This window comes from Salmo salar, chromosome ssa10, assembly GCF_905237065.1.
Source record: "Salmo salar chromosome ssa10, Ssal_v3.1, whole genome shotgun sequence".
Taxonomy (NCBI): Eukaryota; Metazoa; Chordata; class Actinopteri; order Salmoniformes; family Salmonidae; genus Salmo; species Salmo salar.
The window spans coordinates 21,851,612-21,877,218 of NC_059451.1; the positions used below are offsets into that span (position 1 = coordinate 21,851,612).

At 46.6% G+C, this 25,607-nt stretch overlaps 2 protein-coding genes across 13 annotated transcripts in view; one reads left to right on the top strand and one right to left on the bottom strand.

Annotated features, from left to right (window-relative positions):
* Window positions 1–4,371, top strand: part of unc13a (unc-13 homolog A (C. elegans)) — a 54,486-nt gene extending 50,115 nt beyond the window's left edge. For all 11 annotated transcript variants that reach the window (XM_045687490.1, XM_045687492.1, XM_045687491.1 and 8 more), the window contains one exon: window positions 146–4,371. In XM_045687490.1, coding sequence (XP_045543446.1) covers window positions 146–434 — 289 coding nt within the window. In that variant the 3' untranslated portion in view covers window positions 435–4,371. The remainder of the gene's footprint in view (window positions 1–145) is intronic.
* Window positions 3,657–25,480, bottom strand: si:dkey-110c1.10 (unconventional myosin-Vb). 2 transcript variants are annotated; one of them, XM_014216364.2, is made up of 34 exons: window positions 25,218–25,480; window positions 24,330–24,440; window positions 24,063–24,231; window positions 21,694–21,838; window positions 21,275–21,431; window positions 20,855–21,080; window positions 20,617–20,730; window positions 20,405–20,517; window positions 20,050–20,318; window positions 19,839–19,920; window positions 19,572–19,712; window positions 19,104–19,235; window positions 18,908–18,991; window positions 18,441–18,590; window positions 18,143–18,240; window positions 17,636–17,722; window positions 17,092–17,418; window positions 16,796–16,952; window positions 15,789–16,028; window positions 15,169–15,393; window positions 14,981–15,074; window positions 14,746–14,894; window positions 14,362–14,583; window positions 14,136–14,236; window positions 13,917–14,031; window positions 13,689–13,797; window positions 13,452–13,574; window positions 13,233–13,384; window positions 12,948–13,034; window positions 11,640–11,763; window positions 11,193–11,499; window positions 9,232–9,406; window positions 8,924–9,004; window positions 3,657–5,064 (listed from the first exon to the last, which is right to left on the bottom strand). In XM_014216364.2, the coding sequence occupies exons 1-34, from the start codon at window positions 25,245–25,247 to the stop codon at window positions 4,903–4,905; spliced, it is 5,058 nt and encodes a 1,685-aa protein (XP_014071839.2). In that variant the 5' UTR covers window positions 25,248–25,480; the 3' UTR covers window positions 3,657–4,902. The 2 variants fall into 2 exon arrangements, with proteins under 2 accessions (XP_014071839.2, XP_045543456.1); XM_045687500.1 differs by lacking the exons at window positions 21,275–21,431; window positions 24,063–24,231; window positions 24,330–24,440; window positions 25,218–25,480 and having other exon boundaries at window positions 21,694–21,775.
* Between the last annotated feature and the right edge of the window lie 127 nt (window positions 25,481–25,607).

Sequence of the window (25,607 nt, forward strand, 5' to 3'; positions counted from 1 at the left end):
TCCCGGAAATAAAACCCACTCTCCTGGCATTGTAAGAGCGATGCTCTACCAGCTGAACTAAAGAGGACCACCTCCATTATACAAGTGGTGGATCAGTGTAGATGTATTGATTTGAATGGTGTGCCTCTGTCTCGTCTCCTTGCAGCACCCTCAGTAACGAGGTGGGCACAGAGTGTTATGAGCTGCAGGTGTGTGTGAAGGACTATTGCTTCGCCCGGGAGGACCGTACGGTGGGCATGGCCGTGATGCAGTTGAAGGACATGTCCTCTAGGGGCAGCGTGGCGTGCTGGCTCCCCCTGGGGAAACGCGTGCACATGGACGAGACGGGCCTCACCGTCCTCCGCATCCTGTCCCAGCGCAACAACGACGACGTGGCAAAGGAGTTCGTCAAGCTCAAGTCAGACCAGCGTTCTCCCGAGGAAGGCCGAGGCTGAGAGGGTGAAGTCTTTATTCGCTCAGCGCCACCTACAGGCTAGGAAGTCCTTCTGCGGTCTGACTGCAAGCTAAACCACTACCCTGATGTTGTAATGTTGGACAAGCACAGAGAAACAGTTCTTTACTACAGTGCTGTACATACATTTCATTGAAGAAGACGTGATACCATCTACAGGCATTGCCCTGATTGTCTTGAAAGCACCGATGTCTTTATTATGAATATGACTAATTATCTTGTAAAAATGCATAGATATAATTGTAAACACAGCAAACCCCACAACACTGACCAACATTCTACAACACATCCACACACACACACACACACACACACAGAGAGTTTAAGTCATAGAGTATATTTTCTTCCTTGTTCTCTCCCTCTCCCTATTTCCCATAGCATAGGCCATGTCTTAGTGCTCCCCAATCACACATTTGAACTAGAATCTGCCAATCTCGACTAGTTTCATGCATAGGTATTTAAAAGCTCCGGGAGATGAAGTACTTGTAGTCTTGAAAGTCTTGATCTCTCTTCTATTACATTAACTCCACGTTCCCTTCCTTTGTCTAGACTAGACTAGTGCCAATGGATCAATCCATAATGTTATGCCAAGTCAAGCCCTAAGCACAAGTTAACAGGACCAACTGTGAACAGCAGACCATCAGGCTTTTAGGCCTCATACATTCCAAAGAGTCAGGTTTACACACACTGGTTTATGATACTATTCCCATGGGTTGTCCACCGTAGGCTGAATTCTGGATCTTCTCTCATTCCGACATGAAGTATCTATAGCAGAGCAGTCTGGACAAATGATAAATGTAAATGTTTATAAGTATTAGAGATATTATCAGTGGATTTATGGTATATTTAAAGACTATATGAAGACTTTGCACTTGAGAGTATCCCTGTCTGTCTTGCTGTTTGTCTACCCTGTTAAAGAGCCTGCTGCCTGATGCCTTGTCCTGTCAAACCTGTTGTCTGTCTTCAGTACATAGTGAGAGCAACCTGATGAAGACGAGCCTCGGAGCGCTGTGGTTCATCAGCACGCGTGTGGGTGTATGTTCAAGAGAAGGAGATGAGTGAGTGTGTATACAGGTGTGCTATCTTAATTTGAACAGTTTCTCAGGAAATGTGAATTACTATGTGGATTATAATTAATGGACATTTTTGTAGGGGTTTCTAAATGTTTAGTTAGGATAATTCAAGTCTGACATTTTAAAGTGGAAATTACAAACTTTAGAAGCATTTTTAAACCTTGAATATATTACAATTTGCATTTGCTGCAGCGCCGGAAAAAAATTCTGCGACAACAGATTGATCAAATTAAGACAGTACATCTGTATACTGTTCGTGTGTTATATTGTTACAATGTTGACCTTGTGTAGACACCAGTGTTGCCTGTTTGTGTAAATGTGTAAATCACAGAAAGCCATCAAGAACATAGAACACAATTTAGTGGAAGAACACATAGTCTATAGTATATTTAGATTCTTTGAGAATTTCCTAAGTGTCTTTTACTTGGGGGAATGCAAGTACATTTTTTGGGGTGAAGGTTTATTGCTTGTTTGATCAGAAACATTTAGTGGGCTGTACAGTACAGAGTGTAAACAGAGCTTCATTAGTTTGCCTTGGAAAACAGCCACCTCCTCTCCTTTAACCTCTCTGATCAACATGTGTCAGCGTGGAAGAGAGCAGTTTAGAGACAAAACACAGACATTTCTTACTGCGTGTGTTGCCATAGCAACCTCTTGTCAAATGAAGATGTCAGGCCACGGGTGACCCCCACGGTCTCTTTTTTGTCTTTCTTCCCCTCTGCTGGGGGAAGCACACATGACCTATAACCTTTTACCTAGAATGGCCAGGCTGTCTGGTCCTGGTTCTGAGCACACAGGGTCTGTCCACAAGGGCTATAGTACCAGAACTGCTCCTGCCTGCCCTCTTCAATAGTGAAACTTGCCATAGATATGTGACTGAGATAGCTATGTGGGGGGAAAATCTCATAACATCCATGTCAAGGCTCTCACATAGAAGAAGCACATAGTAAGCACAGGGAAGGGTAGTAAGCACAGGGTACTTACAGGGTATTGGTGGTGTTGTAGCTCATAGTGCATGCATGGTACCCAGACTGTAACCATACTGTATCTAGTGCCATTCCAGGACCAAAGGTCCCGACTTTCACTCCTTTATCATTGATTAAAGTTCCTGGAGGAGGTTGAGCCTGCAGGGTAGGATCGTATGTATTTCGATGTCAAAACTGGATTATATTAAGACTGTCAATGGAATGACAGGTCTCTCATCTGATCCCCCCTCCCTCCCCTGTTCAGCCCTCTACACTCCCTCCCCTCTAAAGCCAACTACACTGCCTCCCGTCTCTCCCCTCCACAGCACTGCCTTCCCTCTCTCCCCTCCACAGCCCACTACACTGCCTCCCGTCTCTCCCCTCCACAGCCCACTACACTGCCTCCCGTCTCTCCCCTCCACAGCCCACTACACTGCCTCCCCTCTACAGCCCACTACACTGCCTCCCCTCTACAGCCCACTACACTGCCTCTCCTCTACAGCCCACTACACTGCCTCCCCTCCCCTGGGTTCTGGTCCATCTGCCCCAGGTATCAGACAGTGACTCTGCTCAGAACCTGTGTAAGTAGCTACACTTGCCAGTTACACCTTACTGTGGTGGTCCAGCTCCAGAAAGCACTGCATATAGTATCACCAATTTTTATATGTGGCTCCCATATTTAAACGTGTGTACAACTTGACTCTATGCATCTAATCAGTACCGTTTCTATGTAGAGCAGTCCTATAATGTTTACATTGTGAGTTGTCAGCACAAAGTGTTTTTGTCGAGACGTGTAAATGTTGTTTTGAAACGGGCCAGGTTCTGGGCCAGTAGCTAGTAGTGGCTAAACAACATGCAGAGCAGTGTCAACAGACTCAGCATAGAGAGGATCAACAACAGACTCTGTATATTGTCATTGTAAATAGTACTTCTGTACCAAACATATATGGTTCAATATCTATAGAAATACATACACTGAATGAAGTGAAGCTGCTGCTACTTAGTCAACTTGAATCCTGCTGTGGCTGGGTAGTGGATGGACATCCATTTGAACTTTGAACTCCAATGGGAGATGGGATAGGAGTCTGTAGGCTTCGAATACACAGCCTCACAGACTATTGTATTGTCACTACGTTAACATACAGGTATAGCAGCTGTAGCAAGGAATGCGAATGGCACAATATCTTATTTATTGCTGTTGACAATGATACTGAGTACATTCGGTCACCGAGGCCATTTTCTTTCAGACAGACGTTTGGTGTCTGTGCGTTGAGGTAAAAAGGAAACCTCACCCTTTCAGGTTGGCATGTATGTAGTACAGACAGGCACAGAGGCATGATACAGAGATATAGAAGAAGCACAATGACAACCAGACAGGCACGCATGTACTGTCACTGACGCCCACACAGGCAGAACACATCGGTCGTGTTCAAGAGCAACGATTGATCTACAAGTAATAATGAATAGTTCATTAGGATGAGGTGATTTGTAGATCAGTCAGTCTGCAGTCACCGACTGCAGTGTAGTCAATCTTGAACACGAGCCCACCGTGATGCCAGCCTGTACATAGGAAGCAGTGCATGATGGGAAAAAAAGTATTTCTTGTGCCAGCACGCGTTTATTTGACGTTATATTTTCCAATTGTTGTCTTCATTTATTTTGATATTTTAGTATTATTTTCTATTTTTCAGAGGTTTGTGAATATATAAATATGTATTACTGATGATGTGTAGTGGTACAAAGTACTCGCATGAGATAATTTTTTTATACTGAAGATGTTTCTAATTTTTTTTTATTCTGGTTGTTCTTATTGAGGGTTGAGGTGGGGGACTGCAGCGTTGCTGTGTTTCTGCTTCCAATAAAATGTTAGAGAAAATCTGAACTCTTTTTCATAGTGTTCATTATGGATCAGAGTGAAAAACATGTTAAGTTACCATTATGCAATTATAAATTCTGATATCTGGAACTTATTACCAATTAAAAAAATATATTAAGCACACACTTCCAACGCACAACATTTCCCAGTGGAAGACTACACATGGGTAGGGATTGAAGTATGTGGGATGCATCAAATAGGGAAATGTCAATCAGCAGACAGGCAATACTGTAATCTTAGTACAAATAAGGAAATCTTTGTGTCCAAAATCCATACTCTGGAACAGATGAGAAAGAATCCATACGGCCATTCTAACAGCACAATAACCCTCACAGGAAGAGTAGCAGTAAGAGTCCTATACTTGTTCTACTGAAAGAATGCCTGATACAGAATACTAATGCCTAATCAAAAATGACATGTATTATTCACTTACAATTACTTTGATATACTGTATAGCCTGCAGGAAAAAGACCCGAGGTAGCAATACCAAAACTTCAAAAAAAGAGTGTAATCCACAGTGAATAACTACTGCTTCCTCTAAGGCCGTCGTAGGAAGGAGATCTTGAGGGAATCTGGGATGTCTAGCTGGTCAGCGCGGACAGGCGGGGGCGGCAGGTAGGGGAAGGTGACGGGGAACACACGCCGTACATCCATCAGCAGCTGTGGAGGCTGACCGCCTGAACGCTCCTTCAGCAGACCCTGATGGAACAGAGAGGAAATAACGACCGTAACACAACCGCACTACTGGTAACCAGACCACACTACTGGTAACACAACCGCACTACTGGTAACCAGACCGCACTACTGGTAACACAACTGCACTACTGGTAACCAGACCACACTACTGGTAACCAGACCACACTACTGGTAACACAACCGCACTACTGGTAACCAGACCACACTACTGGTAACACAACCGCACTACTGGTAACCAGACCACACTACTGGTAACCAGACCACACTACTGGTAACACAACCGCACTACTGGTAACCAGACCACACTACTGGTAACACAACCGCACTACTGGTAACCAGACCACACTACTGGTAACCAGACCACACTACCTGGTAACCAGACCACACTACTGGTAACCAGACCACACTACTGGTAACCAGACCACACTACTGGTAACCAGACCACACTACTGGTAACACAACCGCACTACTGGTAACCAGACCACACTACTGGTAACCAGACCACACTACTGGTAACACAACCGCACTACTGGTAACCAGACCACACTACTGGTAACCAGACCACACTACTGGTAACACAACCGCACTACTGGTAACCAGACCACACTACTGGTAACCAGACCACACTACTGGTAACCAGACCACACTACTGGTAACCAGACCACACTACTGGTAACACAACCGCACTACTGGTAACCAGACCACACTACTGGTAACCAGACCACACTACCTGGTAACCAGACCACACTACTGGTAACCAGACCACACTACTGGTAACCAGACCACACTACTGGTAACCAGACCACACTACTGGTAACCAGACCACACTACTGGTAACACAACCGCACTACTGGTAACCAGACCACACTACTGGTAACCAGACCACACTACTGGTAACCAGACCACACTACTGGTAACCAGACCACACTACTGGTAACCAGACCGCACTACTGGTAACACAACCGCACTACTGGTAACACAACCGCACTACTGGTAACCAGACCACACTACTGGTAACACAACCGCACTACTGGTAACCAGACCACACTACTGGTAACCAGACCACACTACTGGTAACCAGACCACACTACTGGTAACCAGACCACACTACTGGTAACACAACCGCACTACTGGTAACACAACCGCACTACTGGTAACCAGACCACACTACTGGTAACACAACCGCACTACTGGTAACCAGACCACACTACTGGTAACCAGACCACACTACTGGTAACCAGACCACACTACTGGTAACCAGACCACACTACTGGTAACCAGACCGCACTACTGGTAACACAACCGCACTACTGGTAACACAACCGCACTACTGGTAACCAGACCACACTACTGGTAACACAACCGCACTACTGGTAACCAGACCACACTACTGGTAACCAGACCACACTACTGGTAACCAGACCACACTACTGGTAACACAACCGCACTACTGGTAACCAGACCACACTACTGGTAACACAACCGCACTACTGGTAACCAGACCACACTACTGGTAACCAGACCACACTACTGGTAACCAGACCACACTACTGGTAACACAACCGCACTACTGGTAACCAGACCACACTACTGGTAACCAGACCACACTACTGGTAACCAGACCACACTACTGGTAACACAACCGCACTACTGGTAACCAGACCACACTACTGGTAACACAACCGCACTACTGGTAACCAGACCACACTACTGGTAACCAGACCACACTACTGGTAACCAGACCACACTACTGGTAACCAGACCACACTACTGGTAACACAACCGCACTACTGGTAACCAGACCACACTACTGGTAACCAGACCACACTACCTGGTAACCAGACCACACTACTGGTAACCAGACCACACTACTGGTAACCAGACCACACTACTGGTAACACAACCGCACTACTGGTAACCAGACCACACTACTGGTAACCAGACCACACTACTGGTAACACAACCGCACTACTGGTAACCAGACCACACTACTGGTAACCAGACCACACTACTGGTAACCAGACCACACTACTGGTAACACAACCGCACTACTGGTAACCAGACCACACTACTGGTAACCAGACCACACTACTGGTAACACAACCGCACTACTGGTAACCAGACCACACTACTGGTAACCAGACCACACTACTGGTAACACAACCGCACTACTGGTAACCAGACCACACTACTGGTAACCAAACCGCACTACTGGTAACCAGACCACACTACTGGTAACCAGACCACACTACTGGTAACCAGACCACACTACTGGTAACACAACCGCACTACTGGTAACACAACCGCACTACTGGTAACCAGACCACACTACTGGTAACACAACCGCACTACTGGTAACCAGACCACACTACTGGTAACACAACCACACTACTGGTAACCAGACCACACTACTGGTAACCAGACCACACTACTGGTAACCAGACCACACTACTGGTAACCAGACCACACTACTGGTAACCAGACCACACTACTGGTAACACAACCGCACTACTGGTAACCAGACCACACTACTGGTAACCAGACCACACTACTGGTAACCAGACCACACTACTGGTAACCAGACCACACTACTGGTAACACAGACCGCACTACTGGTAACCAGACCACACTACTGGTAACCAGACCACACTACTGGTAACCAGACCACACTACTGGTAACCAGACCACACTACTGGTAACCAGACCACACTACTGGTAACACAACCGCACTACTGGTAACCAGACCACACTACTGGTAACACAACCGCACTACTGGTAACCAGACCACACTACTGGTAACCAGACCACACTAGTGGTAACACAACCGCACTACTGGTAACCAGACCGCACTACTGGTAACCAGACCACACTACTGGTAACACAACCGCACTACTGGTAACCAGACCACACTACTGGTAACCAGACCACACTACTGGTAACACAACCGCACTACTGGTAACCAGAACACACTACTGGTAACCAGACCACACTACTGGTAACCAGGCCACACTACTGGTAACCAGACCACACTACTGGTAACACAACCGCACTACTGGTAACCAGACCACACTACTGGTAACCAGACCACACTACTGGTAACCAGACCACACTACTGGTAACCAGACCACACTACTGGTAACACAACCGCACTACTGGTAACCAGACCACACTACTGGTAACACAACCGCACTACTGGTAACCAGACCACACTACTGGTAACCAGACCACACTACTGGTAACACAACCGCACTACTGGTAACCAGACCACACTACTGGTAACACAACCGCACTACTGGTAACCAGACCACACTACTGGTAACACAACCGCACTACTGGTAACCAGACCACACTACTGGTAACCAGACCACACTACTGGTAACCAGACCACACTACTGGTAACCAGACCACACTACTGGTAACACAACCGCACTACTGGTAACCAGACCACACTACTGGTAACACAACCGCACTACTGGTAACCAGACCACACTACTGGTAACACAACCGCACTACTGGTAACCAGACCACACTACTGGTAACCAGACCACACTACTGGTAACCAGACCACACTACTGGTAACCAGACCACACCACAACCCTAGTGAAGACAGTCAGTATATAGACTTCAGACAGCCTGTGAGGGTGTAAAGAGGACTGTCACAACGGCCACACAATAATTATCACTGAATTGTCACAGATTGTAATGTTTGTTTATGTGTCAATTAATCCCATAAGGGATGGGTTGCCAACTGGCGATTTGACAGGGAAATAAAATTTTATTCATTCATTCAGTTGAAAATTTAACATGCCATGTTATGAGAAGTTTACATTACTGTTGTGTGTATTATTATTAGGTACTGTACCTGCACTGTGCGGATAAAATTGAGTGTCACCCTCTCCTCTAGGTCACTGTGAGGGGTGTACAGGGTCAGAATCTTCACAATCTGGAACAGAGACAGTTAGCTTAGCCCTGCAAGGATGTGTGGTTGTACATAGACATATACTGTATAAAAAGAACATGGTTCTCTAGTGAAGGGAATAATGTTCACAGAATCATATTGGGTTTATTCTATTTAAATAATAACTGCAACACTTTGAACATTTCACCCTGCCAATACCAGCTTAAAAACCACCCGTTGCAATAGTGTTGTAATAGTGATAAGGGCGCCACCTGCTGGGTAGACAGGGCAGTACAGGTGTGAACGAGGGCCTGTGCGTCAGCGTCTGTCTTCTTGCCCACTTGCAGGAGCTGAGCGGCCTGGATGAGAGGCTCCAACAGGGCCACAGCTCCCCCTGCCTGCAGCCCACGGCTTCGCAGCCACTCCTCCAGCAGACTCACATTATACCTGGCAGAACCCAGCAGAACAAAAAGAATGGAGTCAGGTCCAATAGTCACCTGGTACTCTACAGTTGTGGCCAAAAGTTTTGAGACTGACACAAATATTAATTTTCACAAAGTCTGCTGCCTCAGTTTGTATGATGGCAATTTGCATATAATCCAGAATGTTTTGAAGAGTGATCAGATGAATTGCAATTAATTGCAAAGTCCCTCTTTGCCATGCAAATTAACTGAATCCCCCAAAAATAATTTCCACTGCATTTCAGCCCTGCCACAAAAGTACCAGCTGACATCATGTCAGTGATTCTGTCGTTAACACAGGTGTGAGTGTTGATGAGGACAAGGCTGGAGATCACTCTGTCATGCTGATTGAGTTTGAATAACAGACTGGAAGCTTCAAAAGGAGGGTGGTGCTTGGAATCATTGTTCTTCCTCTGTCAACCATGGTTACCTGCACGGAAACACGTGCCATCATCATTGCTTTGCACAAAAAGGGCTTCACCGGCAAGGATATTGCTGCCAGTAAGATTGCACCTAAATCAACCATTTATTGGATCATCAAGAACTACAAGAAGAGCGGTTCAATTGTTGTGAAGAAGGCTTCAGGGTGCCCAAGAAAGTCCAGCAAGCGCCAGGACCGTCTCCTAAAGTTGATTCAGCTGCGGGATCGGGGCAACACCAGTACAGAGCTTGCTCAGGAATGGCAACATGCAGGTGTGAGTGCATCTGCACGCACAGTGAGGCAAAGACTTCTGGAGGATGGCCTGGTGTCAAGAAGGGCAGCAAAGAAGCCACTTCTCTCCAGGAAAAACATCAGGGACAGACTGATATTCTGCAAAACGTACAGAGATTGGACTGCTGAGGACTGGGATAAAGTCATTTTCTCTGACGAATCCCCTTTCCGATTGTTTGGGGCATCCGGAAAAAAGCTTGTCCGGAGAAGACAAGGTGAGCGCTACCATCAGTCCTGTATCATGCCAACAGTAAAGCATCCTGAGACCATTCATGTGTGGGGTTGCTTCTCAGCCAAGGGAGTGGGCTCACTCACAATTTTGCCTAAGAACACAGCCATGAATAAAGAATGGTACCAACACATCCTCCGAGAGCAATTTCTCCCAACCATCCAGGAACAGTTTGGTGACGAACAATGCCTTTTCCAGCATGATGGAGCACCTTGCCATAAGGCAAAAGTGATAACTAAGTGGCTCAGGGAACAAAACATCGATATTTTGGGTCCATGGCCAGGAAACTCCCCAGACCTTAATCCCATTGAGAAATTGTGGTCAATCCTCAAGAGGCGGGTGGAAAAACAAAAACAGACAAATTCTGACAAACTCCAAGCATTGATTATGTAAGAATGGGCTGCCATCAGTCAGGATGTGGCCCAGAAGTTAATTGACAGCATGCCAGGGCAGATGGCAGAGGTCTTGAACAAGAAGGGTCAACACTGCAAATATTGACTCTTTGCATCAACTTCATGTAATTGTCAATAAAAGCCTTTGACACTTATGAAATGCTTGTAATTATACTTCAGTATTCCATAGTAACATCTGACAAAAAATATCTAAAGACACTGAAGCAGCAGACTTTGTGGAAATTAATATTTGTGTCATTCTCAAAACTTTTGGCCACGACTGTACATGCAAACTGTCCCCTTTATAAACCAACTTTAGTGGCTCTGAAACGTGTTCCTGCGCAGGCCCTGTATGTGTATAATTGTTGTGTGTGTGTGTGTGTGTGTGTGTGTGTGTGTGTGTGTGTGTGTGTGTGTATATGTGTTTCTGTCCTCTGACCGTATCTGCAAGCCGCGGCTCCAGCTACACATGTCCTTGCGTAGCAGCAGGCTGTTGAGGGCAGAGGCAGAGAGGAGGTGGGTGAGCTGACGGAAGGCCTGCTCCATCAGGGTGGGTGGCAGGGCCTGGCGGGACAGGGCCGTGTGGAGGGCACCCAGCTCCCTCAGCACTGCAGCCATACTAGGGGTCTCCCCTGCATTCCTCTCTACGGCCCTGGGGTCAGACCCCGCACGCTTCCTAAAGTTCCCCAGCTTCACCCCAGACCCAGACAGTCCTGGGATCATCTCACTCTCCAGCGTGGCAGGAACTGTGGAGGAATTGAATGGGTCAGGAGAACAGGCGCTACTGTTGAAGGATTATGTAGTGGAATGAAAGCAAACTATGATAAAACGTTTAGTCGACTGGGTGGGTTGGTTTTGATATTGTTCTGGAGTTGGTCAGACCTACCAATGATGGGCTGCAGGCGGGATTCTGAGATGGACAGGAGCTGCTGATAGGCCTGGATACAGAGGTCACTCAGAGCACGGATTAACTCACTCAGGTCAGAGGTTAACGGAACCAAATCCTCATCCTAGAGACCAAGCACAAATACTGTCTGTCAGTCACATGTTGAAGTATGCATGTAATGGGTTTTATTGCCATGAACTCAATAACTAGGGGTGTATTTCCCCGGTCAGCTTACATGGCTATGAATAACTCCTGACATTATTTAGCGATAATAACTCCTGACATTATTTAGCGATAATAACTCCTGACATTATTTAGCGATAATAACTCCTGACATTATTTAGCGATAATAACTCCTGACATTATTTAGCGATAATAACTCCTGACATTATTTAGCGATAATAACTCCTGACATTATTTAGTGATAATAACTCCTGACATTATTTAGCGATAATAACTCCTGACATTATTTAGCGATAATAACTCCTGACATTATTTAGCGATAATAACTCCTGACATTATTTAGTGATAATAACTCCTGACATTATTTAGCGATAATAACTCCTGACATTATTTAGCGATAATAACTCCTGACATTATTTAGTGATAATAACTCCTGACATTATTTAGCGATAATAACTCCTGACATTATTTAGCGATAATAACTCCTGACATTATTTAGCGATAATAACTCCTGACATTATTTAGCGATAATAACTCCTGACATTATTTAGTGATAATAACTCCTGACATTATTTAGCGATAATAACTCCTGACATTATTTAGCGATAATAACTCCTGACATTATTTAGCGATAATAACTCCTGACATTATTTAGTGATAATAACTCCTGACATTATTTAGTGATAATAACTCCAGACATTATTTAGCGATAATAACATATAACATTATTTAGCGATAATAACTCCTGACATTATTTAGTGATAATAACTCCTGACATTATTTAGTGATAATAACTCCTGACATTATTTAGTGATAATAACTCCTGACATTATTTAGTGATAATAACTCCTGACATTATTTAGTGATAATAACTCCTGACATTATTTAGTGATAATAACTCCTGACATTATTTAGTGATAATAACTCCTGACATTATTTAGCGATAATAACTCCTGACATTATTTAGTGATAATAACTCCTGACATGATTTAGTGATAATAACTCCTGACATTATTTAGTGATAATAACTCCTGACATTATTTAGTGATAATAACTCCTGACATTATTTAGTGATAATAACATATGACATTGGTGACATTTTGATGAGAGATGTCGATGCCTTGCCTGTTTGGAGTGCTGGGTCAGTAGGTCGGTGAGAAGGCAGGCATTTTTCAGCCACAGTGCTGTCATGTCCACATCATTACAGTGTTTCTGGTAGGAGGGGAAAACAAAGGCACAACAAATGAATAAGAACAAACCTGTAAGAGAACCATGATTGAAAAGCAGAGAAGGTAAGTGTGTGTGTGTGTGTGTGTGTGTGTGTGTGTGTGTGTGTGTGTGTGTGTGTGTGTGTGTGTGTGTGTGTGTGTGTGTGTGTGTGTGTGTGTGTGTGTGTGTGTGTATGCGCACCTTCAGAGCCCCCTTCATAGCAGTGACAGCAGCAGTGCAGAGAGAGCGGGCACGGGTTTCGTCTCCACTGCAGTCTGCCTGGCGTACACACAGGAACAGCACACTGGCAGCCAGGCCAGGGGGCAGGGAGAGGGCACTGTCCACCCTCATGTCTGGAACATACAGGTTAGAGGGCACATTCACTAATTGTACAGATGGAGTTAGGGTTAGGGGTCCTACCTGTGATGAGGGTCTTCATAAGCTTGGCCTCGTCCCTCTTCCTACACTCCAGCAGCCCTGTGACAGTCCCAGCCTTGGCATGGGGGGCAGAGGAATCCTCTGTGGACTGGGCCAGCACTGGGCCTAGGGGGACGAGCAAACAAGTATGATAGATATCGATGTGTCCCTCCACACATTTATTTTGTAGACATTTCAGTCAAGACATTTTTCAAGTATGTAGTTGTGTGTTGTTCAGACCTATCTGTGCCAGTAGTCTTCTGAGTGTGACTGTGTGTCTCAGCTCCTTCAGTTCTCTCCTCAGTCTGCAGACCTCCTGCTCCCTGGCTTCCACCAGTTCCACCAGGTACTGAACAGCGAGCACACATGCAGGGCCATTATGACACGTTTAGAGCGATGATACTCAAAGTAACAGAATCTGCACTGTAGTCCACCTGACACTGCCAGACCGCTCATACGAGACCCTACCTGCTGGTCTGCAGAGGGGGAGGGATCAGAGCACGTCCGTTTAGCCTGCAGCCGGACAGCCTCCAGCTCCGCCTCCTCCTGAGAGCGCTGGCTACGCAGTTGGTTCTCCAGGAACCTGACAGTTGCACACAGACAGGGGGTAGAATATATCTGTATTCTTTTAATGATAAAATATAATGATATTGCTGTGAACGTATTGATCAAGGAATAGGGACTGACTTGTTGGCCACTCGTACAGCATCATAGGCGTGCCACAGGTCTTCTCCGCTCATCTTCCCAGCTGAGTCTTTAGCCACACCCATATTCTCCATCAAAGTGTCCTGGGTAAAGAACAGAGCACAGTCTCAGCCACAGGAGCCATATTGATTGATTGACAAGTAGATCTGAACCACACATTTCCTACTGATTCCCCGTTGGGGAGCCATCCAGAGGGAGGGCATCTCACCATGGGTGTGTCAGAGCTAAGCCAGGCTCCCCTCTCTGCGGTGGGGGACGTCACACTAACCGTCCTCACCTCCTCCGGCGAGGGGAAGGCAGGGAGGCCGAAGAAGGAAGGTGTGGCTGGGAAGGTAGGGGGCCCGGAAAAGGGCGGCGACATCAGGGACGGAGATGGGGGCTCCATGATCAGGCTTTGGTTTGAATCTGTCCGTCTGTAGCCCTTAGAGTGCTGCAGCGGTAACACAGAGAAATATCATGTTTTTCAGCGAGGTTGAATATTATAACCTGGGGGTACCTCTCAACAATGCTACATTGATACGTCACATAGGCAAAACAGAAAGGCCGGCACCCAGGCTAGTGGAATATGGAGTTGAATATAATGTGTGAGTACCTCCGTGAGCATGCTCATTTCCCGTAGGTTTTCGTATCTCTGCTCCAGCCTGGTGAACTCTCTGAGCAGACCCTGGTACTTCCTCCTCTCCTCATCCAGCTCTGCTGTCAGAGCTTTACCTTCCTGGGCCACAGCCTGCACTACACACTCTGGATGTACAGACATAACACATCGGATTACAAAGAAAATTGAGAGAGATGCACTGAAAACAGATACCTGTTATGAATAGACCTACCCTCCTGAGCTGTCTCCTGCTCCAGTAATCGAGTGGTCAGATCCTCCTTCTCTTTCCCCAAACAGTCCCTCTCAACCCGCAGGGCCTGCACCTCCTGTAAACAGAGAAAGAGGAGTGACCTTAAATACCACTATTCTGCAGAAAAGCACAAGAGCTGTTTCAGATCCATTAGGACCAACAAGACCTACCTGTGTGAGTCGTAGGATCTCCTGGGCTGCTTTTTCTTCTGCCCTCCTCCTCTCCTCCGTCTCCTCCTCTGTGATGGCGGTGCTGGGCTGAGACTGCTGGGCCTGGAGCTGGGTCTCTAACTGGTTCTCCAGTTTAACTAGCGCCCCCCGCAGGGAGTCCAGCTCAGTGTTATGGGCCTTACGCTCAACCTGGAGGGTCTCTCTCAGAGCACTGCTCTCCCTGGCCTGGACACACACACATAAACACACACACACACACACACACACACACACACACACACACACACACACACACACACACACACACATAAAAACACACATACACACATAAACACACACAAACACACACACATTAACACACACATACATAAACACACACATAAATGTTCACTTCTGTATTATTAATTTTGCACATTTCTTTTTTCCACTCTGGATGTACCAAAACCTCTAAACAGCTCATCAAAATTCACCAGCCCCCTAGAAACACCTGGTCTCATCTACCCATCCAAAACCACCCATCTTCTTCTAAGCCCCCTCACCATCCCCTTCTCAGGCTTCTCCACCCTTCTACACCTCCACCCATCCCTTTCTCACCACCTTCCATGACCCCAGCATCTCACCTTCTGGTCGGCCCTGAGCTGCAGCTGCATCAGTTTGACCTCCATGCCCTTGTTGAGTTCTCGGAACTTCTCCACCGAGCGAGCCTCTGCCTTCAGCTTCACCAGCTCCCTCCTGGCTGCCCGCCGCCTCACACAACACTGCATCAACACTATGGCTGCCCTCACCCTCCTGTAAGCCCGTCGGGCCAGCCAGCCACGCACTGCAGACTGGAGCAACAGCGCAGCCCGCTCCGCCACCACCTTGGGAGGGAGAGGATAGAAGAGATGCATTATATTATTGCACACAGTTATGATTACAGTTATGATTACAGTTATGATTACAGACACTGAGTGTACAAAACATTAGGAACACCTGCTCTTTCCATGACATAGACTGACCAGGTGATTCCAGGTGAAAACTATGATCCCTTATTGATGTCACTTGTTAAATCCACTTCAATCAGTGTAGATGAAGGGGAGGAGACAGGTTAAAGAAGGATTTGTTTGCCTTGAGACAAGGATTGTGTGTGTGCCATTCAGAGGGTATGGTAGTCGGTGCCAGGCAAGAGGTAGGTAGTAGGTGTGTCAAGAACTGCAATGCTGATGGGTTTTTCATGCTCAACAGTTTCCCGTGTGTATCAAGAATGGTCCACCACCTAAAGGACATCCAGCCAACTTGTCACAACTGTGGGAAGCACTGGAGTCAACATGGGCCAGCATCCCTGTGGAATGCTTTCGACACCTTGTAGACTCCATGCCCTGACGAATTGAGGCTGTTCTGAGGGCAAAAGGGGACGCAACTCAATATTAGGAAGGTGTTCCTGCACACTCAGTGTATCAGGATAGTCTAGAATCCGGATCTGATATTACTGAGGAATAGTTCCTGGGGCTGGAGCCCTGCCTTGACTTATCTCTGGAGGTTTAAGTTATTACATGTATGAAATGCATTTTATATTTAAGCTGTAAATTAATAACATTAGATTCATTGATAAAAAGATTCTGGGGCCTTTGTGCCAGTGTTTCCTCACCAGTCTGTATTGGCGTCGTGCCAGCGAGCCCCTGGTGAAAGCCTGGATGGTGACGGTGGCCTCGCGGATCATCAGAAACATCTGTCTTATCGCCACCATACGATATGTCTTCTGGATGACCAGTGCTGCCTTGGTGTAGCGCAGAACGTCTGCCAGCCTGGATCACACAGAACAGAACAGTCGTTTAAATCGTTGGACAAACGTAGGTAGCCTACTGCTGAGACACACTGTACTATATGACAGTATAAAGTGTAAAGCAGATTGACGTGCCACATAGTCAGTCATTCTGCTCTCACCGCCTAGCCAGGGCTCCTCTTGTGTATCTCTGGATGGTGAGTGTTGCCCAGCGCGTCTTGATGTATCGCCTGCGGCCCAGCCAGCCTCTGACCCAGCTCTGGATGATCACCCCGGCCGCCCTCAGTCTCTCTGCCCTCAGCCTCTCCAGCAGAGCCACCTGCCCAGCACGGAAGAACACCTTGGTCTTCCCAAAGCAATACTGCTCCGGGTCTGGAATGAGCTCCGCCAGGGCCCTCTGGCACAACGCCTGGATCTGTTCCTTGGTCTGAACCCCACCCCCGCGCAGCAGCACCCGGTACCGGCTGAAGAACTCTGCATAGGTCCACCTGGGACCAAGATGGTGGAAGGAAGAGAGGGACACATTTTCACAGAGTGAGTACAAATACTCTTGAGATCTTTAATTGTGCGTTTTTCATAAATGTTGGTGTACAGTGTTCTGCATCGGTGAAATAACTATGCAACTATGTATCAGTTTTCTGTGTATGTGATAAGTTTATCTGTGAATATTCCAAAGGTGAAGCTGATGTTAAATGTGCTGTGTACCTGGATGGGTAGCCTGCAGCACTGATGCGTATGGTCTCTAGCACCCCACAGGCGCGCAGCTGCTGGACGGCCCTTTTAGGGTCGAACCTGAGAGGGGAAATCTGCTTAACACGCTGGACACACACACACCCCTACTGACAATATTGAAATTATACACACCGCAACACATAATACACACTGCGCACCCAACAAACACAGATAGCATACTGTTTATCATACTACACACACACCTCTCTCCACATAATACACACTGTTTAACATTTACATTTACATTTACATTTTAGTCATTTAGCAGACGCTCTTATCCAGAGCGACTTACAGTAGTGAATGCATACATTTCATACATTTTTTTTCCTGTGCTGGCCCCCCGTGGGAATCGAACCCACAACCCTGGCGTTGCAAACACCATGCTCTACCAACTGAGCCCTGTAGCACACACACACCTCCCCCACCACAAACACACACACACACACACACACACGGCTGGAGCACAGGGGTCTGACTCACACAAAAGGCTCTTTGAGGTCATTGGGCTTAATACAGCGGATGTAGTGGGGGGTGGTGCTGTTCAGAGTGTCCATCAGCAGCTGCAGAGACTGACGGAACTGTTTGAAGAAACATGGAGGAACACACAAACTCACACTCCTGTCCTACAGTCCATAGAAGATACAACAACATACAACAAGCCATGGATGAAGTAATACAGACAATATATGGCAGCAAGAAAACAAATACATTCTGTCAACTGTTAAAAGCTGGAAATGAATGGTGTTGCTTGGCCACAGCAGGGGGAGACATATAGTACCTGGAATCCCACAGTGAGTTTGTGTTCCCGCTGAGCTCTCTTCCCAGGGCCAGAGCGCAGACTGCCATTGGGCAGAGAGGACTTCCCCCCTGAGAGGGACAGACTGCCCCCTACTGGCTTCTGCTGGAACAGCTCAGACACCAGCTCAGACTGACGGAGGGACAGACAGACCGGGTTACAGTAGGTTAAAAAGACTTCATCTCTCCCTCTACTGTCCTCCATTTCACCCTAGGATCTTGATCTCAGCCTAGAATTCACCCCAGTCCGACAAAAGTGGACAGCTGAAATCTGGTTCCTCAGTGACCCTCCCTCAAATTCCTCTACTCTTCAGATGCACTCAAAACTGACAGGGAGGTAAGAAAAGTGAGCCAAGACTTCTGACAGGGGAAGCTGCAGATCATCACTGTGTGAACGCAGATAGAATAGAATGCATCATAGTTGTAATTTAAAACATTGACAGGCGATACCTGACTGGCTCTTAGGATGTTGATGGGTTCCTCAAAGACTGTGTCCCGGTTCTTGTCTAAAAACCCATCACATTCATATTGGACCTGACAAACAAAAGAAGAAAGTTTAAGTCAAATACTTTGCCGCAACCAGCACATTATGTAAACAGGTCAAACTGAGGCATCTAATATACTCTGGTTAATATAACTAGCTCACCATGTCAGCAAAGTGCAGGATGATGAAGGCAGTGTTGGACATTCGAGGTTTGCGGAAGTGTGGACTGGGGTTGTTACTCTGATGCTGATCATACAGCTTCCTAGCCCAGCTCTCCTCTGAACCTTTGGGCATCTGATCAAGGAAACAGACACCATGGGAGGTAAGGTTTTTCTGGATCAATGATAAATCTTCTGTTTTTTTATAGAAATACTTTGAAGTTTTAATAGGATAATTATTTTTCTGGCAGGACTTGCTTTTGTTTTATATATACATCTTTTTTGAACTTGTGGGGGATCAAATCCATCACAAGGCGCTCATGGCTTGTCAGTGCGCGCAGTGATGATTTAGATGCACAGCATATCCTGAGTACATGTACTTATTGTATTTCAAACCGGTTTGGACACATGAACACAAACCAGACACAACACAATGTGGAGTTGATAGAAACCAGCGCTGTGACTGACTGACCCTGCACTCCTCATCCAGCAGGTCGAGCAGGCCCAGCTGTCCCTCGATGAGAGCGATGCACGGCTGGTTATCACTGAACTCTATCCTGCTCCACGGCAGCTCCTCACGGACATACTCCTCCTGCTCCAACTGGAACACGTGCTGCATGGGTGAGGGGAGGAGAGGGAGACCAAGGGTTACCGAGGGGACATGAGGATAACAGGTTCATAGGACACAGACCCACATTCATATCGATGTCCAACCCCACACACACACTTGGTGACTCACCCTGTTGAATTGCTGCTGCAATTTCTCATTGGCATAATTTATACAGAACTGTTCAAAACTGTTCCTTTCAAACGTCTCAAACCTGCCAAAGAGAAATGGACAAAAAGGGAAATGAACCTGTTAGTAATACATTGTTACTACAGTCATTACCGTTATTACAGGTATAACAACAACTTCATCTAAAGTGTGACCCCCTGCCCTTTCTACTCACCCATAGATGTCCAGCACCCCAATAAATGACTTGGGCTGCTCGCTCTGGGCTCGGAGGGCTGAGTTGAGCCGGGTCACTGTCCAGGTGAACAGCTGACCGTACACATGCTTGGCCAGGGCATCCCGGGCCTCTAGGGACTGCTGACCAGGCATGGGCTTGACCAGCATCTCTCCCCCTACTGCCAGCCTGCGGTGGCACAGCCAATGGGCCATCTGGGTCCGCTCCACCCCCAGTAGCTTGGAGAACACCGACAGGGAACGCTCCTCCCCCTGGTTATGGAATATTTTAACGAATTATGTGAGAGAGTTTTAGGGAAATACTGGACAAAAATGTAAGAAAAAACTAAAAATCTTACATCAATGTAACTTCGATCACCACCTCTCCCACTGGCCTGGATGTTGACATTGCCCAGGTGCAGAACAGCTGCAAGGATCCTGAAGAGCTCCATCTGCTGGTCAGGAGGCACACCTGGAAGAGTACACACAACACCAGCATGTTCAAACTGCATACCACTACAGTCAGAGTAAACATGTTAGCATAGACGTGTTTAATATAGAAGCTGTATACCCAGAATGGTGAAAGCATTGCGAGTGCGCTCCAGATCTACTACATCATCAGTGCCTGGGATCTGAATGGAATCTTCCCCTCCTTGGTTGGTGTAGCGGAACGTTTCAGCACCACCTACAGAAACACACATCAGAACACATAATGAACACGTTCTGAAATACACTGCTAGAACCATTGACATTCATTTGTTCCCTGCTGTTGACGTTGTAATAAGTTCCTGAATGTGGTCCAGTCTCACCGAGTTTGAGGACTCTCATCTCTGGCAGGTCTCTAGAAGCACACAGCTGGTAGAAGATGTGGTAGTTTCTCTCCTGTGACGCCTGGAAGACGACTCGAGACTTCTCCAGCAGGTACGTCCTCATGTTGGCCCCAATGATATCCCCCTTCCGTCCGAAGCCGATCTCAATGTACTTCCCAAACCGGCTACTGTTGTCATTGCGTGTAGTCTTAGCATTCCCAATGGACTAAAGGAAAGAATTATAAATACGATACATTACACTGTTTTAGCTATTACCTTTACAACTGATACTGATATAATACAGTACTCATTTTTTATATGCAAAATACATGCTTTTTCCAAAATCACACTCTTCAACAAAAAAAATGTGTGTGAACCGCATTGCAGGTTAAGGGAACTCATTCACCCACATGTCAGTACCTCCATGATGGGGTTGGAGGCCAGTACTCTCTCCTCCACACTGGTCTGCTGGGATGCTCCCCCCACCACAGCAAAGTAGCGCATGGTGAACTTAGCAGAGACTGTTTTCCCTGCTCCAGATTCCCCACTGATTATAATGGACTGGTTCTTCTCCTCCCTGCATACATAGACAACTACCCTCTGAATAATCTTGTCATTTACAGAGCTATTTGTCACACAGGGCAACTAAAGAGATCTGATCAAAGGCTCTCTCGTGTCACTGCTATTTTATCTGTATAGAGCTCTTTACAAAGAACAGCAACCCTGGCCCAACCCCCCAAGGAGCAGGCAAAATGACAGTGTTTTGAGGTAACAAAGGGCATATAAAATGGAGACCAAAGAGTAGGGTGACCCCTGGCCCTTAACCTTTAACCCCTGACCTGGTCATGGTGCGGTAGGCCTCTTCTGCCACAGAGAAGATGTGAGGCTCCATGTCAGCCATGTCCTGCCCACTGTAGGCATCAATCACTTCCTCTCCATAGATGGGCAGCTGGTCATACGGGTTGAGGGCCACCAACACAATCCCTGGAATGAGCAGTTGGTGTGAATGACCAATGGCCAAGTACTTAAGTAAAAATACATTAAAGTATTATTTAAGTAGTTTTTCGGGGTATCTGGACTTTACTATCTATATTTCTGACAACTTTTACATTTAGTCCACTACATTGTATAATGTAATTTTAACTCCAGACATTTCCCTGACAACCAAAAGTACTCATTACATTGTGAATGCTTAGCAGAACAGGAAAATTGTCCAATTCACACACTTATCAAGAGAACATCCCTGGTCATCCCTACTGGCTTATTCTTTTTTTTCCTGTGACTTTTTATATACTGCTCAAAAAAATAAAGGGAACACTTAAACAACACATTCTAGATCTGAATGAAAGAAATAATCTTATTAAATACTTTTTTCTTTACATAGTTGAATGTGCTGACAACAAAATCACACAAAAATCAATGGAAATCCAATTTATCAACCCATGGAGGTCTGGATTTGGAGTCACACTTAAAATTAAAGTGGAAAACCACACTACAGGCTGATCCAACTTTGATGTAATGTCCTTAAAACAAGTCAAAATGAGGCTTAGTAGTGTGTGTGGCCTCCACGTGCCTGTATGACCTCCCTACAACGCCTGGGCATGCTCCTGATGAGGTGGCGGATGGTCTCCTGAGGGATCTCCTCCCAAACCTGGACTAAAGCATCCGCCAACTCCTGGACAGTCTGTGACGCAACGTGGCGTTGGTGGATGGAGCGAGACATGATGTCCCAGATGTGCTCAATTGGATTCAGGTCTGGGGAACGGGCGGGCCAGTCCATAGCATCAATGCCTTCCTCTTGCAGGAACTGCTGACACACTCCAGCCACATGAGGTCTAGCATTGTCTTGCATTAGGAGGAACCCAGGGCCAACCGCACCAGCATATGGTCTCACAAGGGGTCTGAGGATCTCATCTCGGTACCTAATGGCAGTCAGGCTACCTCTGGCGAGCACATGGAGGTCTGTGCGGCCCCCCCAAAGAAATGCCACCCCACACCATGACTGACCCACCGCCAAACCGGTCATGCTGGAGGATGTTGCAGGCAGCAGAGCGTTCTCCACGGCGTCTCCAGACTCTGTCACGTGCTCAGTGTGAACCTGCTTTCATCTGTGAAGAGCACAGGGCGCCAGTGGCGAATTTGCCAATCTTGGTGTTCTCTGGCAAATGCCAAACGTCCTGCACGGTGTTGGGCTGTAAGCACAACCCCCACCTGTGGACGTCGGGCCCTCATACCACCCTCATGGAGTCTGTTTCTGACCGTTTGAGCAGACACATGCACATTTGTGGCCTGCTGGAGGTCATTTTGCAGGGCTCTGGCTATGCTCCTCCTGCTCCTCCTTGCACAAAGGCGGAGGTAACGGTCCTGCTGCTGGGTTGTTGCCCTCCTACGGCCTCCTCCACGTCTCCTGAGGTACTGGCCTGTCTCCTGGTAGCGCCTCCATGCTCTGGACACTACGCTGACAGACACAGCAAACCTTCTTGCCACAGCTCGCATTGATGTGCCATCCTGGATGAGCTGCACTACCTGAGCCACTTGTGTGGGTTGTAGACTCCGTCTCATGCTACCACAAGAGTGAAGGCACCGCCAGCATTCAAAAGTAACCAAAACATCAGCCAGGAAGCATAGAAACTGAGAAGTGGTCTGTGGTCACCACCTGCAGAACCACTCCTTTATTGGGGGTGTCTTGGTAATTGCCTAGAATTTCCACCTGTTGTCTATTCCATTTGCACAACAGCATGTGAAATGTATTGTCAATCAGTGTTGCTTCCTAAGTGGACAGTTTGATTTCACAGAAGTGTGATTGACTTGGAGTTACATTGTGTTGTTTAAGTGTTCCTTTTATTTTTTTGAGCAGTGTATATCAAAACTGTTTCGATTATTGTTTATGTCTGCAACATATCACAGCAATCACATAAGATGCATGTGTTCTTAGGTTAATGTTTATTTAGCATCTTATGGAGAACCAATTTGTATGAAGCCAAAGAGAGGAGGCCATGTCCCTGTGAACTTTACACCTAGTAAAGATTGTGGCCATGAGGCCATAATCATAAAAGCAGGAGCACACAGGAGCTGCATATATCTGTCCACTGGCAAAACAGCATCTGAAGAAAGACCTCCACCCCCGATCTCTTTCTGTCTCTCTCTCCATCTCTCTCATTCTCTCCCTCAACCTATTCCTCTCTCTCCCCCTCTCTCTGCTCCTTACCACAGTAGGTGTAGATGCTGCTGTAGTCCAGGAATCGGACTCTCAGGTTGTGTAGAACAGCAGGCTCGTGTAGGAAGCTGAGAGCAGTGAGGTCATTCTCCCCCTCCAGAATATCAGGGTTCGCCAGAGGGGGGAGGCCAGAGGGTGGCACCACTGGGTACTGCACCTCCTAGAGGGGTGGCACATTAAATATTTGTCATTATCAAATGCTTATCCAGAGCGACTAACGATACATCTGCGGTATGCCAGCTGTTGACTGTGTCTCACCCTGCCATCGCTGATCTGCAGCACCACATTCTCATCACCAAGGTTGTAGTCCTTGAGGAGCTTGGCTGATACCCACACTGCCTCTGGGTCAGGTACCCACACACTGGCACCCTGTTACAGAAATAAACGTTATCACAAAAGTTGAGCTTATTGAAGAAACCCAGTGAAAAAGTGAGCATGCATTGAAGGGGATTTCCTGTACTAATGACCAACACCCTTTGCTGTATCACTGTCACACCAGGTGGACAGGCCCAACTGCCAGTTGCCCAAAACACAGCTGTAGAGGATAGTATTACATCACACAGGACACGATCTGTTCTACAGTCTGTTATTACTCTGTGTGCCTTTTCCTGTTACACTGCCAGGTCCCACCCAAGCAAGACATTTGTCGTCCATCAGCATAAAACACCCTAAATGTCGTTAAGAATTAACGTCCGTCATCCCTCTCTGTCTCATCTTGGATTACTCATTATGTTCTCACAGATCTATCCCAGTAATGGCAACCTCTTGGCTCAACACACAATACTTCCTGTGCAATATGATATGTGTGTGTCATTGCTAGAAGAGTCTAGTTCCTTGAGCATGGGCATTTAAAGCATTTCCAATTAATACATCTCTATTACTAGATTATGCCCTCATGATACATACATAAGGTAGCCAGCAGGTAGCCTAGCGGTTCAGAGCGTTAGGCCAGTAACTGAAAGGTTGCTGTTTGAATCCCAGAGCCAACTAGAAGACAAAATCCCAGAGCCAACTAGAAAAATCTGTCAATGTGCCTTTGAGCAAGGTACTTAACCCTCTGGATAAAAGATGACTTCATTGAAAATAAACTGTCAAAAAATAAGGAAGTCTACTCAGCTATTCAGACATACTGGCTCATTCACTTACCTTGGCGTACAACTCCATAGTTCCAATCATAATATTTTCCAGATATGAACCCTCTGCCTGCAAAAACCCTGACCAATTTCAGAAGGGGTCTCCTAAATTACTCAAAAAGGCAACAAGGGTATCCTCTCCGAGATAGTTGGTGTCCTCTTCCCCTATGAGTGTTCAAGCACCGCTCTGTCCCTTTGCACTTTGTTCTGCTTGACAGGCTGACATGAAAACCCCTGAGAGGCAGCAGTCAGGTTAACTGTTAATCTCGAGGTGATTGAGATGGAAGGATTTACAAGCACTTCTCTTCTACGGTCTCATTCACAGCAGCAGTTAACCCCAAGCTGTGGTGGCCTTCTCAGCACTGTTGAACACCTGTAGTAGTCAGAAGATACAAGACATGGC